The sequence below is a fragment of the Salvelinus namaycush genome, unplaced genomic scaffold (assembly GCF_016432855.1).
Source record: "Salvelinus namaycush isolate Seneca unplaced genomic scaffold, SaNama_1.0 Scaffold155, whole genome shotgun sequence".
NCBI lineage: Eukaryota > Metazoa > Chordata > Actinopteri > Salmoniformes > Salmonidae > Salvelinus > Salvelinus namaycush.
Window position 1 is genome coordinate 182,501 of NW_024058286.1, and position 19,270 is coordinate 201,770.

General features: G+C 45.0%; 1 protein-coding gene across 1 annotated transcript in view; it reads right to left on the bottom strand.

Moving 5' to 3' along the window:
* Positions 1 to 1,072: 1,072 nt before the first annotated feature.
* Positions 1,073 to 19,270, bottom strand: part of LOC120037035 (sodium-dependent phosphate transport protein 2B-like) — a 50,506-nt gene continuing 32,308 nt past the window's right edge. The window contains exons 10-14 of the mRNA XM_038983258.1: positions 7,067 to 7,234; positions 3,146 to 3,262; positions 2,579 to 2,703; positions 2,214 to 2,414; positions 1,073 to 1,441 (exon numbers count right to left, since the gene is read on the bottom strand). Of these exons, the coding sequence (XP_038839186.1) occupies positions 1,073 to 1,441; positions 2,214 to 2,414; positions 2,579 to 2,703; positions 3,146 to 3,262; positions 7,067 to 7,234 (980 nt within the window). The remainder of the gene's footprint in view (positions 1,442 to 2,213; positions 2,415 to 2,578; positions 2,704 to 3,145; positions 3,263 to 7,066; positions 7,235 to 19,270) is intronic.

Consider the following 19,270-nt stretch of genomic DNA (forward strand, 5'->3'; position numbering starts at 1 on the left):
GAATGATGTGATGAGCGTTCTGGCACAAAATGGCTGCCGTGCATCACCCACACATCAGCTAGCACGGTGGAGAGGTGAATGATGTGATGAGCGTTCTGGCACAAAATGGCTGCCGTGCATCACCCACACATCAGCTAGCACGGTGGAGAGGTGAATGATGTGATGAGCGTTCTGGCACAAAATGGCTGCCGTGCATCACCCACACATCAGCTAGCACGGTGGAGAGGTGAATGATGTGATGAGCGTTCTGGCACAAAATGGCTGCCGTGCATCACCCACACATCAGCTAGCACGGTGGAGAGGTGAATGATGTGATGAGCGTTCTGGCACAAGATGGCTGCCGTGCATCACCCACACATCAGCTAGCACGGTGGAGAGGTGAATGATGTGATGAGCTTTCTGGCACAAAATGGCTGCCGTGCATCACCCACACATCGGTGGTGGATGAGGTGAGTTTCACCCTTACTATGTAAAGGGATTTGAATCCCTCAGTTAGTAGAAAGGCTCTATATAAATACAATCCATCATTAGTATTATTATTACGTTGTTCATATGCGACCAACTTTACGAGCTGCTAGGTAGTAGCACCGGACTGATATCTAGGAATAGGCCATAACACCGTTTAACATCTCATAAGCATGACATAGGACTAGGGTTGCAGAATTACGCTCATTTTCCCCAAATGTCCTGTTTTTCCAGAAATCCTGTTTAGAAGATTCCTGGAATTAGGAGGAAATAACCAGGAAATCCAGGAATCCTCTAACCAGGAAATCCAGGAATCCTCTACCCAGGAAATCCAGGAATCCTCTAACCAGGAAATCCAGGAATCCTCTAACCAGGAAATCCAGGAATCCTCTAACCAGGAAATCCAGGAATCCTCTACCCAGGAAATCCAGGAATCCTCTAACCAGGATTTCTGGGAAAACAACAGGCAATTTTGGAATAGTTATTGGAATGTTGTAACCCTACATAGCACCTTTATAACCGTGTTATAGAAGAGTCCTAATACCATAATCACATTATAGACGGGTTATAATGCCTATATGAAGTGGTTACGAAGTGTTACGACGCATCAAAGCTGCGTTGCTTTCAAGACATCCTCTTTGTCCTCCATCTTTTTCTCCCAGTCAACACCGTTCGTCACGGCAGGGTTGTCGTACATCTCCAGGAAATGCCCTCCTCCTTTCTTCTCCTCCTCCTCCTCCTCCTCCTCCTCCTCCTCCTCCTGTCCGGTCCGGCAGCCCTTGCAGCAGCAGCAGCATTTGGCGGCTACCACGGCGACCGCGCGGTCCCAGGGTTCTAAGGAGTGGGCCCAGAGAGGCAGGAAGTCCCAGGAGTGCAGTACTGCGGGGAGACAGCTGGGCAGCCGTGCCTGGAGCACGTTCACTATAATGATGATGATCAACAAGGCCACTATGGGGACACCCACACCAACCAGCACCTGGCAAGAGAAGAAGAAACGTTGACAGTGGAGTTGACAAGGAGAGAGGCTTCCATCCAATCAGATGACCAATCTAAACTAATCTGCCAAACTAACCCTGATTCAGATGACCAATCTAAACTAATCTGCCAAACTAACCCTGATTCAGATGACCAATCTAAACTAATCTGACAAACTAACCCTGATTCAGATGACCAATCTAAACTAATCTGCCAAACTAACCCTGATTCAGATGACCATCCTACCCATGCTAGATTACGGAGACGTCATTTATAGATCGGCAGGTAAGGGTGCTCTCGAGCGGCTAGATGTTCTTTACCATTCGGCCGTCAGATTTGCCACCAATGCTCCTTATAGGACTGTCTCTACCTTCTTGCCCTTTGTGCTGTTGTCTGTGTCCAATATTGTTTGTACCATGTTTTGTGCTGCTTCCATGTTGTGTTGCTGCCTTGCTGTGTTGTTGTCTTAGGTCTCTCTTTATGTAGTGTTATGTTGTCTCTCTTGTCGTGATGTGTGTTTTGTCCTATATTTTTTATGTTTTATTTTTATTTTTAATCCCCGTCCCCACAGGAGGCCTTTTGCCTTTTGGTCGTCAACTGACTTGCCCAGTTAAATAAAGGTTAAATAAAAATACATTTAAAAAAAATCAATCAACCACTCACTCATCGACTATCAATCACTCAGTCAATCAATCACTCAGTCAATCAATCAATCAACCAATCAATCAATCCATCTCTCCACCCATCCATCCACCAATCAACCAATCACTCACCTTCCAGCCGGCCATCGATAGGCCGAAGACGAAGAGGGGCAGGAGAAAGAAGCAGGAAATGATGTAGACGCCGGCGAACCAGCGATACTCTGCCGTGATGTTACCCAGGGCCTTAGCCAATCGGATGGGGATACGGGTAAAGGGGATTGGATACCACAAGATGATACCAGACACGTTGAACACAAAGTGGATCAGAGCGATCTGGGGAAGGGAGGGAGGGATGAGTGTGTGTGTGTGTGTGTGTGTGTGTGTGTGTGTGTGTGTGTGTGTGTGTGTGTGTGTGTGTGTGTGTGTGTGTGTGTGTGTGTGTGTGTGTGTGTGTGTGTTTGTGTGTGTATGTGTATGTGTGTGTGTGTTTATCTGACCTGTAGAGCTTTGGCCAGTGTGTCTCCAGGTGCTGCCATGGCTGCCAGTATAGCCGTGGTCGTCGTGCCGATGTTGGCCCCTAGCGACAGAGGGTACGCCCTCTCGATGCTGATCACACCAATACCTACACACGAGGAGAACACTTAGTACCATACAGATACACATTACATAACCTGTAGATCCATTTTACCATAGAGAGGAGAGGAGAGGAGAGGAGAGGAGAGGAGAGGAGAGGAGAGGAGAGGAGAGGAGAGGAGAGGAGAGAGAGGGGAGGAGAAGAGAAGAGAAGGGGAGGGCAGAAGGGAGGGGAAAGGGGAGGAGGGGAGACTCAACCAGAGGGAGGGGAAGATAGGAGAGGGGAGAGGGAGGCGAGGGGAGAGGCAACCATAGGGAGGGGAGCGTGGAGGAGGGGAGAAGAGGAGATTGGAGGAAGACGGGAATGGAGAGAAGAGAGAAGAGGGGAAGGAGAGGAGGGGAGGGAGAGGCAACCAAAGGGAGGAGAGGAGAGCAGAGGAGGAGAGGGGGGGGGCATAGGAGAGGTCAAGGTGAGAGCAGAGGAGACTTACCAATGAGTGGGTTGATAGCGGCGGTGAATACAGAACTACTCTGGACGATGAAGGTCATTCCAGCTCCGACCAGCATGGCGATGTAACCAGTCACCCAGCCGAAGGGGAACGGGAAATCTACACAAACACAAACACAAATATTGATTTCTACATCCTTGTGAGCGTGATGGTCTGTCCATACTGTCTGTCCTGGTGCAAAAGTGGTTCCTAACCTCAAGGATTTTCCTGGTTAACCTCTTTGGGCTCAAGGGGCAGTATTGAGTAGCCAGGTAAAAGGTGCCCATTTCAAAAAGGCCTCGTACTCAATTCTTGCTCGTACAATATGCATATTATTATTACTATTGGATAGAAAACACTCTCTAGTTTCTAAAACCGTTTGAATTATATCTGTGGGTGAAACAGAACTCGACTTAGAGCAATTTTCCTATGTGTATGTAATAATGCAGAATTTTACTGGCTGTTCTGAGACCTGTGTATTAATTTGCCTGTCCTCTATTGGTTGAGATGCACTGCATACGCCTTCCCCTGGTTGTTAGCGAATAGGGAGACTTGAAATGGAGTTTCTACGCAGTTCAGAAAGTCTATAAATTGGTTGGAATCGAGGTGTCCACCCTTTTGGATCCTCGCGCTGACGCAGAGAGGGTCTTGGCATGTCTTTTTAGAAGCTCTGGTTTTAGCTCCTATATATATCCGGCTCTGTTTTTATTCGATATAGGCTTTAAAGACATCATAATCTTGTTATTTTAAACCGATTTATATCAGTTTATGTCAGTATATTGCGTTTTTCGGGTATTTCATTTTGTGACGTTGTAGAAAATTGGGTATCTCGCTTTCGCATGCCATTGTTTACTGCTATGGAACAACATGGAAGAGGACGTTCTCCAACCCAGCAACGATTCTTTTGGACAAGGACACCCATCCCAAGATTCTGATGGAAGCTCAGCTAAAAGTAAGAACTATTTATGCTGATAATTCGTTCTGTTGAAAAAAGTAAAATGCATAAGACGCCATTATTTGCAGTGTAGCCTTGCGTTATCGCACCCTGTATTGCACCCTTGTCACGACTTCCGCCGAAGTCGGCCCTTCTCCTTGTTCGGGTGGTGTTCGGCGGTCGACGTCACCGGCTTTCTAGTCACCACCGATCCATTTTTCTGTTTCGTTTTGTTTTGTCTGCATAATTACACACCTGGTTTCAATTCCCCTATTATGTTCCCTATTTAACCCTCTGGCTTTCATTTCTGTTTTGTCCGTGATTGTTTGTTACGTTAGTGGTTGTTGTTATTTCTTATGATGTTTTGTAATTATTCCCTTTGTGGAATTTTGCTGTGATTTTTGAGTAAACGTTTTGTGTTTCGCTCAAACACCTGTGTCCTGCATTTGACTCTGCTACTTCGCCGCACACAACCCTGACAACCCTGTATTGCGCAGTAAGGTTAATTTTAAAAATGTAATTCAGCGATTGCATTAAGAACTAATTTGTCTTTCAATTGCTGTCCACCCTGTATTTTTTAGTCAAGTTTATGATTATTTATTGATTAGACTAGGTGACTCTCCAAGATGGCGCCCGACATTTTCTAGGGCAGCTTGGCAACTTTTCTCATTGTATAAGCACGATTTGTGCCGCTAAATATGCACATTTTCGAACAAACTCTATATGCATTGTGTAATATGATGTTACAGGACTGTCATCTGAAGAATTCTAAGAAGGTTAGTGAAAATTAATATTTTTGGTGGTGAATACGTTATCGCTATGTTTGGCTGGAATCAATGCTGTTGTGTGGTTTGCTACTGTGCTAAGCTAATATAACGCTATATTGTGTTTTCGCTGAAAAACACTTCGAAAATCTGAAATATTGTCTGGATTCACACGATCTGTGTCTTTCAATTGCTGTACGCTGTGTATTTTTAAGAAATGTTTTATGATGAGTAATTAGGTAATACACGTTGCTCTCTGTAGTTATTCTAGTCGAGTTGTGATGGTGGCTGCAATGGTAAACTATGATTTATACCTGAAATATGCACATTTTTCTAACAAAACCTATGCTATACAATAAATATGTTATCAGACTGTCATCTGATGAGGTTGTTTCTTGGTTAGTGGCTATTTATATCTTTATTTGGTCGAATTTGTGATAGCTACTGATGCAGTAAAAAACTGGTGGAGTAAAAAAAATGGTGTCTTTTGCTAACGTGGTTAGCTAATAGATTTACATATTTTGTCTTCCCTGTAAAACATTTTAAAAATCGGACATGTTGGCTGGATTCACAAGATGTGTACCTTTCATATGCTGTATTGGACTTGTTAATGTGTGAAAGTTAAATATTTAAAAAATATATATTTTGAATTTCGCGCCCTGCACTTTGAGCTGGCTGTTGTCATAAGTGTACCGGTGTCGGGCTTGCACGCCAAACAGGTTAAATAAAAAGTTAAATATGCCTTCTGGACAGATTTCTGAGCAATTAGGCTATCTACTCATAGACATAGAATCACTAGAATGGATATTCCCAGTCAATGTCAAAGTCAACGTTGTGTTGTACATTCTATTTCTGTGGATCTACTTTAGGATTGATTGGATAGGTATTATCACCATAGCAACATTTGATAGGTATTAGCAGCATAACAACAAGTTAGTCAGTGGAGGTCCAGGCTACTGTCTCATCTGAAGTGAGCTTGGCTGACAGCAACAACAACAACAACAGCCAGTCTCATAGGGCTGTTGTTCCGATGAACGAATTACAGCCACACTGGCAGTAATGAGTTATGACTGCAGGAGATTTCCACATGACCGTTGAGTTATGGTAATCTCCTGTCTGTGTGTGTTGGTTGTAACCATCAGTTCACTAACGGCCCGGTACTAACGGCCCGGTACTAACGGCCCGGTACTAACGGCCCGGTACTAACGGCCCGGTACTAACGGCCCGGTACTAACGGCCCGGTACTAACGGTGACTACCCTATTGTTCCTCTAACCACTCCGACATCACATTATCACTATCCCCCATCATCATCATCGTCACCATTATCACCATCATCATCATCATCATCATCATCACCAATATCACCATCATCACCACCACCATCATCATCATCATCATCATCACCAATATCACCATCATCACCACCACCATCATCATCATCATCATCATCACCAATATCACCATCATCACCACCACCATCATAATCACCATCATCACTATTACCATCATCATCACCACCATCATCATCATCACCATCATCATCACCACCACCATCATCACCATTACCATCATCATCACCACCATCATCACCATCATCACCACTACCATCATCATCACCACCATCACCACCATTACCACTACCATCATCATCACCACCATCATCACCATCATCACCACTACCATCATCATCACCACCATCACCACCATCATCACCACCATCATCACCACCATCATCATCACCACCATCATCACCATCATCATCATCATCATCATCATCATCATCATCATCATCACCATCATAATCACCATCATCACCACTACCATCATCATCACCACCATCATCACCATCATCACCACTACCATCATCATCACCACCATCACCACCATTACCATCATCATCCCCACCATCATAATCACCATCATCACCATTACCATCATCATCACCACCATCATCACCATCATCATCACCATCATCACCACTACCATCATCATCACCACCATCACCACCACCATCACCATCATCATCATCATCACCATCATCATCATTATCATCATCATCATCATCATCATCATCATCATCATCATCATCATCATCATCATCATCACCACCACCATCATAATCACCATCACCATCATCACCATTACCATCATCATCACCATCATCATCATCACCACCATTGCCCTCGTCCTCTCTCCTCTTCCTCCTCCTCCCCCTCTGTCTCACCTGTGTTGAGGATCTTCTTGATGACCACGGCCACCTGTCCCTTGAGCATGGAGTTGAGCAGCTTGACGATGAGGATGAGACAGGAACACAGCACCAGCAGAGACAGAGCCAGCAGGATCAGACCTATCGTCAGGTCCGACAGGTCCACGTTCACAAAGACATGATTACCTGGGGAAGGACAACACACATTACCTGGGGAGGGACAACACACATTACCTGGGGAGGGACAACACACATTACCTGGGGAGGGACAACACACATTACCTGGGGAGGGACAACACACATTACCTGGGGAGGGACAACACATATTACCTGGGGAGGGACAACACACATTACCTGGGGAGGGACAACACACATTACCTGGGGAGGGACAACACACACAGAGAGACACACATAGACACACAGAGACACAGAGAGACAGAGAGAGACAGAGACACACACACACGCACGCGCACACACACGCACACACACACACACACACACACATACATGTAGGGCTTAACTAAAGATATCTTCAAGTTTTTCTTAACAGCCGGTGCTTTGTTGACTACAAGTGACCAGAGCCCTATTCCCTATATAGTGAACTACAAGTGACCAGAGCCCTATTCCCTATATAGTGAACTACTAGTGACCAGAGCCCTATTCCCTATATAGTGCACTACTAGTGACCAGAGCCCTATTCCCTATATAGTGAACTACTAGTGACCAGAACCCTATTCCCTATATAGTGAACTACTAGTGACCAGAGCCCTATTCCCTATATAGTGAACTACTAGTGACCAGAGCCCTATTCCCTATATAGTGAACTACTAGTGACCAGAGCCCTATTCCCGATATAGTAAACTACTAGTGACCAGAGCCCTATTCCCTATATAGTGAACTACTAGTGACCAGAGTCCTATTCCCTATATAGTGAACTACTAGTGACCAGGGCCCTATTCAAAACATAGTGAACTACTAGTGACCAGGGCCCTATTCCCTATATAGTGAACTACTCGTTACCAGGGCCCTATTCCCTACATAGTGAACTACTAGTGACCAGAGCCCTATTCCCTATATAGTGCACTACTAGTGACCAGAACCCTATTCCCTATATAGTGCACTACTTTAGACCAGGGCCCTATTCCCTATCTAGTGCACTACTTTAGACCAGAGCCGTATTCCCTATATAGTGCACTACTTTAGAGCAGGGCCCTATTCCCAATATAGTGCACTACTTTAGAGCAGGGCCCTATTCCATATCTAGTGCACTACTTTAGACCAGAGCCCTATTCCCTATCTAGTGCACTATTTTAGACCAGGGCCCTATTCCCTCTTAAGTGTACTACTTTAGACCAGTGCCCTATTCCCTATCTAGTGCACTACTTTAGACCAGGGCCCTATTCCCTATCTAGTGCACTACTTTAGACCAGAGCACTATTCCCTTTCTACTGCACTACTTTAGACCAGAGCCCTTTTCCCTATCTAGTGCACAACTTTAGACCAGGGCCCTATTCCCTATCTAGTGAACTACTTTAGACCAGGGCCCTATTCCCTATCTAGTGCACTACTTTAGACCAGAGCCCTATTCCCTATATAGTGCACTACTTTAGACCAGAGCCGTATTCCCTATCTAGTGCACTACTTTAGAACAGAGCCCTATTCCCTATCTAGTGCACTACTTTAGACCAGAGCCGTATTCCCTATCTAGTGCACTACTTTAGACAAGAGCCCTATTCCCTATCTAGTGCACTACTTTAGACCAGAGCCCTATTCCCTATCTAGTGAACTACTAGTGAACAGAGCCCTTTTCCCTATATAGTGAACTACTAGTGACCAGGGACCTATACCCTATGTAGTGAACTACTAGTGACCAGGGCCCTATACCCTATGTAGTGAACTACTAGTGACCAGGAACCTATTCCCAATATAGTGAACTACTAGTGACCAGGGCAATATTCCCTATATAGTGAACTACTAGTGACCAGGGCCCTATTCCCTATATAGTGAACTACTAGTGACCAGAGTCCTATTCCCTATATAGTCAACTACTAGTGACCAGGGCCCTATTCCCTATATGGTGCACTACTTTAGACCAGAGCCCTATTCCCTATCTAGTGCACTACTTTAGACCAGGGCCCTATTCCCTATCTAGTGCACTACTTTAGACCAGAGCCCTTTTCCCTATCTAGTGCACTACTTTAGACCAGAGCCCTAGTCCCTATCTAGTGCACTACTTTAGACCAGAGCCCTAGTCCCTATCTAGTGCACTACTTTAGACCAGAGCCCTATTCCCTATCTAGTGCACTACTTTAGACCAGAGCCCTATTCCCTATCTAGTGCACTGCTTTAGACCAGAGCCCTATTCCCTATCTAGTGCACTACTTTAGACCAGAGCCCTATTCCCTATCTAGTGCACTACTTTAGACCAGAGCCCTATTCCCTATCTAGTGCACTACTTTAGACCAGAGCCCTATTCCCTATCTAGTGCACTACTTTAGACCAGAGCCCTATTCCCTATAAAGTGCACTACTTTAGACCAGAGCCCTATTCCCTATCTAGTGCACTACTTTAGACCAGAGCCCTATTCCCTATCTAGTGCACTACTTTAGACCAGAGCCCTATTCCCTATCTAGTGCACAACTTTAGACCAGGGCCCTATTCCCTATCTAGTGAACTACTTTAGACCAGGGCCCTATTCCCTATCTAGTGCACTACTTTAGACCAGAGCCCTATTCCCTATATAGTGCACTACTTTAGACCAGAGCCGTATTCCCTATCTAGTGCACTACTTTAGAACAGAGCCCTATTCCCTATCTAGTGCACTACTTTAGACCAGAGCCGTATTCCCTATCTAGTGCACTACTTTAGACAAGAGCCCTATTCCCTATCTAGTGCACTACTTTAGACCAGAGCCCTATTCCCTATCTAGTGAACTACTAGTGAACAGAGCCCTTTTCCCTATATAGTGAACTACTAGTGACCAGGGACCTATACCCTATGTAGTGAACTACTAGTGACCAGGGCCCTATACCCTATGTAGTGAACTACTAGTGACCAGGAACCTATTCCCAATATAGTGAACTACTAGTGACCAGGGCAATATTCCCTATATAGTGAACTACTAGTGACCAGGGCCCTATTCCCTATATAGTGAACTACTAGTGACCAGAGTCCTATTCCCTATATAGTCAACTACTAGTGACCAGGGCCCTATTCCCTATATGGTGCACTACTTTAGACCAGAGCCCTATTCCCTATCTAGTGCACTACTTTAGACCAGGGCCCTATTCCCTATCTAGTGCACTACTTTAGACCAGAGCCCTTTTCCCTATCTAGTGCACTACTTTAGACCAGAGCCCTAGTCCCTATCTAGTGCACTACTTTAGACCAGAGCCCTAGTCCCTATCTAGTGCACTACTTTAGACCAGAGCCCTATTCCCTATCTAGTGCACTACTTTAGACCAGAGCCCTATTCCCTATCTAGTGCACTGCTTTAGACCAGAGCCCTATTCCCTATCTAGTGCACTACTTTAGACCAGAGCCCTATTCCCTATCTAGTGCACTACTTTAGACCAGAGCCCTATTCCCTATCTAGTGCACTACTTTAGACCAGAGCCCTATTCCCTATCTAGTGCACTACTTTAGACCAGAGCCCTATTCCCTATAAAGTGCACTACTTTAGACCAGAGCCCTATTCCCTATCTAGTGCACTACTTTAGACCAGAGCCCTATTCCCTATCTAGTGCACTACTTTAGACCAGAGCCCTATTCCCTATCTAGTGCACAACTTTAGACCAGAGCCCTATTCCCTATCTAGTGCACTACTTTAGACCAGAGCCCTATTCCCTATCTAGTGCACTACTTTAGACCAGAGACCTATTCCCTATCTAGTGCACTACTTTAGACCAGAGCCCTATTCCCTATAAAGTGCACTACTTTAGACCAGAGCCCTATTCCCTATCTAGTGCACTACTTTAGACCAGAGCCCTATTCCCTATCTAGTGCACTACTAGTGACCAGAGCCCTATTCCCTATCTAGTGCACAACTTTAGACCAGAGCCCTATTCCCTATCTAGTGCACTACTTTAGACCAGAGCCCTATTCCCTATCTAGTGCACTACTTTAGACCAGAGCCCTATTCCCTATCTAGTGAACTACTAGTGACCAGAGCCCTTTTCCCTATATAGTGAACTACTAGTGACCAGGGCCCTATACCCTATATAGTGAACTACTAGTGACCAGGGACCTATACCCTATGTAGTGAACTACTAGTGACCAGGGCCCTATACCCTATGTAGTGAACTACTAGTGACCAGGAACCTATTCCCAATATAGTGAACTAGTAGTGACCAGGGCAATATTCCCTATATAGTGAACTACTAGTGACCAGGGCCCTATTCCCTATATAGTGAACTACTAGTGACCAGAGTCCTATTCCCTATAGAGTGAACTACTAGTGACCAGAGCCCTATTCCCTATATAGTGAACTACTAGTGACCAGGTTCCTATTCCCTATATAGTGAACTACTAGTGACCAGAGTCCTATTCCCTATATAGTGAACTACTAGTGACCAGAGTCCTATTCCCTATATAGTGAACTACTAGTGACCAGGGCCCTATTCCCTATATGGTGCACTACTTTAGACCAGAGCCCTATTCCCTATCTAGTGCACTACTTTAGACCAGGGCCCTATTCCCTATCTAGTGCACTACTTTAGACCAGAGCCCTTTTCCCTATCTAGTGCACTACTTTAGACCAGAGCCCTAGTCCCTATCTAGTGCACTACTTTAGACCAGAGCCCTAGTCCCTATCTAGTGCACTACTTTAGACCAGAGCCCTATTCCCTATCTAGTGCACTACTTTACACCAGAGCCCTATTCCCTATCTAGTGCACTACTTTAGACCAGAGCCCTATTCCCTATCTAGTGCACTACTTTAGACCAGAGCCCTATTCCCTATCTAGTGAACTACTAGTGACCAGAGCCCTTTTCCCTATCTAGTGCACTGCTTTAGACAAGAGCCCTATTCCCTATCTAGTGCACTACTTTAGACCAGAGCCCTATTCCCTATCTAGTGCACTACTAGTGACCAGAGCCCCTACTTTAGACCGAGCCCTATTTCCCTATAAAGTGCACTACTTTAAGACAGAGCCCTATCCCTATCTAGTGCACTACTTAGACCAGAGCCCTATTCCCTATCTAGTGCCACTTACTTTAGAACCCAGAGCCCTATTCCCTATCTAGTGCACTACTTTAGACCAGAGCCCTATTCCCTATAAGGACTCTTTAGACAACCCTATTCCTATCTAGTGCCTACTTTAGACCAAGCCCTATTCCCTATCTAATGCACTACTATTGACCAGAGCCCTATTCCCTATCTATGCACAACTAGACAGCCCTATTCCCTATCGTGCACTACTTTAGCAAGAGCCCTATTCCCTATATAGTGGCACTACTTTAGACCAGAGCCTATTCCCTATCTAGTGACTACTAGTGACCAGAGCCCTTTTCCCTATATAGTGAACTACTAACCAGGGCCCTATCCCTATGTAGTGAACTACTAGTGACCAGAAGCCTATTCCCATATAGTGAACTACTAGTGACCAGAACTATTCCCTATAGTAGTGACTACTAGTGACTCAGGGCCCTATCCCCTATAGTGAACTACTAGTGAACAGTCCTATTCCCTATAGAGTGAACTACAGTGCGACCAGAGCCTATTCCCTATATAGTGAACTACTAGTGACCAGGTCCTATTCCTATATAGTGAACTACTAGTGACCAGAGTCCTATTCCCTATATAGTGAACTACTAGTGACCAGACCCTATTCCTATATAGTTTACTACTAGTGCCATGAGCCTATTCCCTATAGGTGCACTACTTTAGACCAAGCCCTATTCCCTATCTAGTGCACTACTTTAGACAGAGCCCTATTCCCTATATTGTGCACTACTTTAACAGCCCTTTCCTATCTATGCCTACTTTAGACCGAGCCCTAGTTCCCTATCTAGTGCACTACTTTAGACCAAAGCCCTAGTTCCCTATCTAGTGCACTACTTTAGACACAGAGCCCTATTCCCTATCTAGTGCACTACTTTACACCAGAGCCCTATTCCTATCTATGCACTACTTTAGGACCAGAGCCCTATTCCCTATCTAGTGCACTACTTTAGACCAGAGGCCCTATTCCCTATCTAGTGCACTACTTTAAACCAGAGCCCTATTCCTATCTATTGCACTACTTTAGACCAGAGCCCTATTCCCTACTAGTGCACTACTTTAGAACCGAAGCCCCTATTCCCTATCTATGTGAACTACTTAGTGACCAGACCCTTTTCCCTATATAGTGAACTACTAGTGACCATGCCCTATACCCTATGTGTGAACTACTAGTGACAGGCCCTATTCCCTATATAGTGTACTACTAGTGACCAGAGCCCTATTCCCTATATAGTGAACTACTAGTGACCAGGGCCCTATACCCTATGTAGTGAACTACTAGTGACCAGGAACCTATTCCCAATATAGTGAACTACTAGTGACCAGGGCAATATTCCCTATATAGTGAACTACTAGTGACCAGGGCCCTATACCCTATGTAGTGAACTACTAGTGACCAGGCCCTATACCCTATGTGAACTACTAGTCCCAGGGCCCTATTCCCAATTAGTGAACTACTAGTACAGGGCAATACTCCCTATATAGTGAATACTAGTGACCAGGGCCCTATTCCCTATATATTGAACTACTAGTGACAAGAGTCCTATTCCCTATAGAGTGAACTACTATTGACCAAGCCCTATTCCTATATAGTGCTACTAGTGACCAGGTTCCTATTCCCTATCTAGTGAACTACTAGTGACCAGAGTCCTATTCCCTATAGTGAAACTACTAGTGACCAGAGTCCTATTCCTATTATGACCTACTAGTGACAGGCCCTATTCCTATAGCACTACTTTAGACCAGAGCCCTATTCCCTATCTAGTGCACTACTTTAGACCAGGGCCCTATTCCCTATCTAGGTGCACTACTTTAGACCAGAGCCCTTTCCCTATCTAGTGCACTACTTTAGACCAGAGCCCTAGTCCCTATCAGTGCACTACTTTAGACGAGAGCCCTAGTCCCTATCTAGTGCACTACTTTAGACCAGAGCCCTATTCCCTATCTAGTGCACTACTTTACACCAGAGCCCATTCCCTATCTAGTGCACTACTTTAGACCAGAGCCCTATTCCCTATCTAGTGCACTACTTTAGACCAGAGCCCTATTCCTATATAGTGAACTCTATTGACCAGAGCCCTTTTCCCTATCTAGTGCACTGCTTTAGACAAGAGCCCTATTCCCTATCGAGTGCCTACTTTAGACCAGAGCCCTATTCCTATCTGTGAACTACTAGTGACCAGAGCCCTTTTCCCTATATAGTGAACTACTAGTGACCAGGGACCTATACCCTATGTAGTGAACTACTAGTGACCAGGCCCTATATACCCTATGTAGTGAACTACTAGTGACCAGGACCTATTCCCAATATAGTAACTACTAGTGACCAGGGCATATTCCCTATTAAGTGAACTACTAGTGACCAGGGCCCTATTTCCTATATAGTGAACTACTAGTGACCAGGGCCCTATCTCTATATAGTGAACTACTAGTGACCGAGTCCTATTCCCTATAGTGAACTATAGTGACGGGCCCTATTCCCTATCTAGTGCACTACTTTAGACCAGGCCCTATTCCCTATCTAGTGCACTACTTTAGACCAGAGCCCTATTCCCTATAAAGGCACTACTTTAGACCAGAGCCCTATTCCCTATCTAGTGCACTACTTTAACCAAGCCCTATTCCCTATCTAGTGCACTACTTTAGACCAAGCCCTATTCCTATCTAGTGTACTTAGACCAGAGCCCTATTCCTATCTAGTGCCACTTTTAGACCAGAGCCCTATTCCCTATCTAGTGCACTACTTTAGACCAAGCCCTATTCCCTATCTAGTGCACTACTTTAGACCAGGCCCATACCCTATGTAGTGAACTACTAGTGACCAAGACCTATTCCAATATAGTGACTACTATGACCAGGCCCTATTCCCTATATAGTGAACTACTAGTGACCAGAGTCCTATTCCCATAAGTGAAATACTAGTGACCAGAGCCTCTTCCCTATATATAGTGAACTACTAGTGACCAGGTTCCTATTCCCTATATAGTGACTACTAGTGACCAGACCTATTCCCTATCTAGTGAACTACAGTGACCAGAGTCCTATTCCTATATAGTACTACTGACCAGGGCCCTATTCCCTAATGGTGCACTACTTTAGACCAGAGCCCTATTCCCTATCTAGTGCACTACTTTAGACCAGGGCCCTATTCCCTATCTAGTGCACTACTTTAGACCAGAGCCCTTTCCCTATCTAGTGCACTACTTTAGACCAGAGCCCTAGTCCCCTATCTGTGCACTACTTAGACCAGAGCCCTAGTCCCTATCTAGTGCACTACTTTAGACCAGAGCCCTAGTCCCTATCTAGTGCACTATTTACACGCAAGACCTATTCCTATCTAGTGCACTACTTTAGACCAGAGCCCTATTCCCTATCAGTGCACTAGTTTAGACCAGAGCCCTATTCCTATCTAGTGGCACTACTTTAGACCAGAGCCCTATTCCATCTAGTCAGTGATTTGACAGGCCTATTCCCTATTAGTGCACTACTTAGACCAGAGCCCTATTCCCTATCTAGTGCACTACTTTAGACCAGAGCCCTATTCCCTATCTTAGTGCACTACTTAGTACCAGAGCCCTATTCCCTATCTAGTGCACTATTAGACCGAGCCCTATTCCCTATAAAGTGCACTACTTTAGACCAGAGCCCTATTCCCTATCTAGTGCACTACTTTAGACCAGAGCCCTATTCCCTATCTAGTGCACTACTTTAGACCAGAGCCCTATTCCCTATCTAGTGCACATACTTTAGACCGAGCCCTATTCCCTATCTAGTGGCACTACTTTAGACAAGCCCTATTCCCTATCTAGTGCACTACTTTAGACCAAGCCCTATTCCCTATCTAGTGCACTACTTTAGACCGAGCCCTATTCCCTATAAGTGCCTACTTTAGACCAGAGCCCTATTCCCTATCTAGTGCACTACTTTAGACCAGAGCCCTATTCCCAATCTAGTGCACTACTAGTGACCAGAGCCCTATTCCCTATCTAGTGCACAACTTTAGACCAGAGCCTATCCCTATCTAGTGACTACTTTAGACCAGAGCCCTATTCCCTATCTAGTGCACTTTAGACCAGAGCCCTATTCCCTATCTAGTGAACTACTAGTGACCAGAGCCCTTTTCCCTATATGTGAACTACTAGTGACCAGGGCCTATACCCTATGTAGTGAACTACTAGTGACCAGGGCCTATACCCTATGTAGTGAACTACTAGTGACCAGGGCCCTATACCCTATGTAGTGAACTACTAGTGACCAGGGCCCTATACCCTATTAGTGAACTACTAGTGCCAGGGCCCTATACCCTATTAGTGAACTACTAGTGACCAGGGCCCTATCCCTATGTAGTGAACTACTAGTGACCAACCTATTCCCAATATAGTGAACTACTAGTGACAGGGCATATTCCCTATATAGAACTACAGTGACTGGCCCTATTCCCTATATAGTGAACTACTAGTGACCAGAGTCCTATTCCCTTTGAGTGAACTACTAGGACAGAGCCTATTCCCTATATAGTGAACTACTAGTGACCAGTTCCTATTCCTATATAGTGAACTACTAGTGACCAGGCCTATCCCTATATAGTGAACTACTAGTGACCAGAGTCCTATTCCCTATATAGTGAACTACTAGTGCCCAGGCCCTATTCCCTATATGGTGCACTACTTAGACCAAGCCTATTCCCTATCTAGTGCACTACTTTAGACCAGGGCCCTATCCCTATCTAGTGCACTACTTTAGACCAGAGCCCTTTTTCCTATCTATGCACTACTTTAGACCAGAGCCCTATCCCTATCTAGTGCACTACTTTAGACAGAGCCCTTCCCTATCTAGTGCACTACTTTAGACCAAGCCCTATTCCCTATCTAGTGCACTACTTTACACCATAGCCCTATTCCCTATCTAGTGCACTACTTTAGACCAGAGCCATATCCCTATCTAGTGCACTACTTTAGACCAGAGCCCTATTCCCTATCTAGTGAACTACTAGTGACCAGACCTTTTCCCTACTAGTGCACTGCTTTAGACCAGAGCCCTATTCCCTATCTATGCACTACTTTAGACCAAGCCCTATTCCCTATCTAGTGCACTACTTTAGACCAGAGCCCTATTCCCTATCTAGTGCACTACTTTGACCACAGAGCCCTATTCCCTATCATGCACTATTAGCCAGAGCCTATTCCCTATCTAGTGCACTACTTTAGACACAGCCTATTCCCTTATAGTGAACTACTTTAGACCAGAGCCCTATTCCCTATCTAGTGCACTACTTTAGACCAGAGCCCTATTCCCTATCTAGTGCACTACTTTAGACCAGAGCCTTTTCCCTATCTAGTGCACTACTTTAGACCAGAGCCTATTCCCATCTAGTGCACTACTTTAACCAGAGCCCTATTCCCTATCTAGTGCACTACTTTAGACCAGAGCCCTATTCCCTATCTAGTGCACTACTTTAGACCAGAGCCCTATTCCCTATCTAGTGCACTACTTTAGACCAGAGCCCTATTCCTATTAGTGCACTCTTTAGCCAAGCCCTATTCCCTATCTAGTGCACTACTTTAGACCAGAGCCCTATTCCCTATCTAGTGGCACTACTTTAGACCGAGCCCTATTCCCTATTATGCACTACTTTAGACCAGAGCCCTATTCCCTATCTAGTGCACTACTTAGACCAAGCCCTATTCCCTATATGCTACTTTAGACCAGAGCCCTATTCCCTATCTAGTGCACTACTTAGACCAGAGCCCTATTCCCTTCTAGTGCACTACTTTAGACCAGCCCTATTCCCTATCTAGTGCACTACTTTAGACCAGAGCCCTATTCCCTAAAAGTGCACTACTTAGACAGAGCCCTATTCCCTATCTAGTGCACTACTTTAGACCAGAGCCCTATTCCTATCTAGTGCACTACTAGTGACCAGAGCCCTATTCCCTATCTAGTGCACAACTTAGACCAGAGCCCTATTCCCTATCTAGTGCACTACTTTAGACAAGACGCCCTATTCCCTATCTAGTGCACTACTTTAGACCAGAGCCCTATTCCCTATCTAGTGAAACTACTAGTGACCAGAGCCTTTTCCCTATATAGTGAACTACTAGTGACCAGGGCCTATACCCTATTGTAGTGAACTACTAGTGACTAAGGCCCTAGTACCCTAGTAGTGAACTACTAGTGACCAGGACCTATTCCCAATATAGTGAACTACTATTGACCAGGGCAATATCCCTATATAGTGAACTACTAGACCAGGGCCTATTCCCTATATAGTGAACTACTAGTGAACCAGAGTCCTATTCCCTATAGAGTGAACTACTAGTGACCAGAGCCTATTCCCTATATAGTGAAACTACTAGTGACCAGGTCCTATTCCCTATATAGTGAACTACTAGTGACCAGAGTCCTATTCCCTATATAGTGAACTACTAGTGACCAGAGCCTATTCCCTATATAGTGTCACTACTAGTGACAGGCCCTATTCCTATTGGTGCACTACTTTAGACCAGAGCCCTATTCCTATCTAGTGCACTACTTTAGACAGGCCCTATTCCCTATCTAGTGCACTACTTTAGACCAGAGCCCTTTTCCTATCTAGTGCACTACTTTAGACCAGAGCCCTAGTCCCTAATCTAGTGCACTACTTTAGACCAGAGCCCTATTCCCTATCTAGTGCACTACTTTAACCAGAGCCCTATTCCCTATCTAGTGCACTACTTTACACCAGAGCCCTATTCCCTATCTAGTGCACTACTTTAGACCATAGCCTACTATTCCCTATCTAGTGCCCTACTTTAGACCAAGAGCACCTTTCCCTATCTAGTGCACTACTTTAGACCAGAAGCCCTATTCCCCTATCTAGTGCACTACTTTAGACCAGAGCCCTATGTCCCTATCTAGTGCACTACTTTAGACCAGAGCCCTATTCCCTATCTAGTGAACTACTAGTGACCAGAGCCCTTTTCCCTATATAGTGAACTACTAGTGACCAGGGCCCTATAATA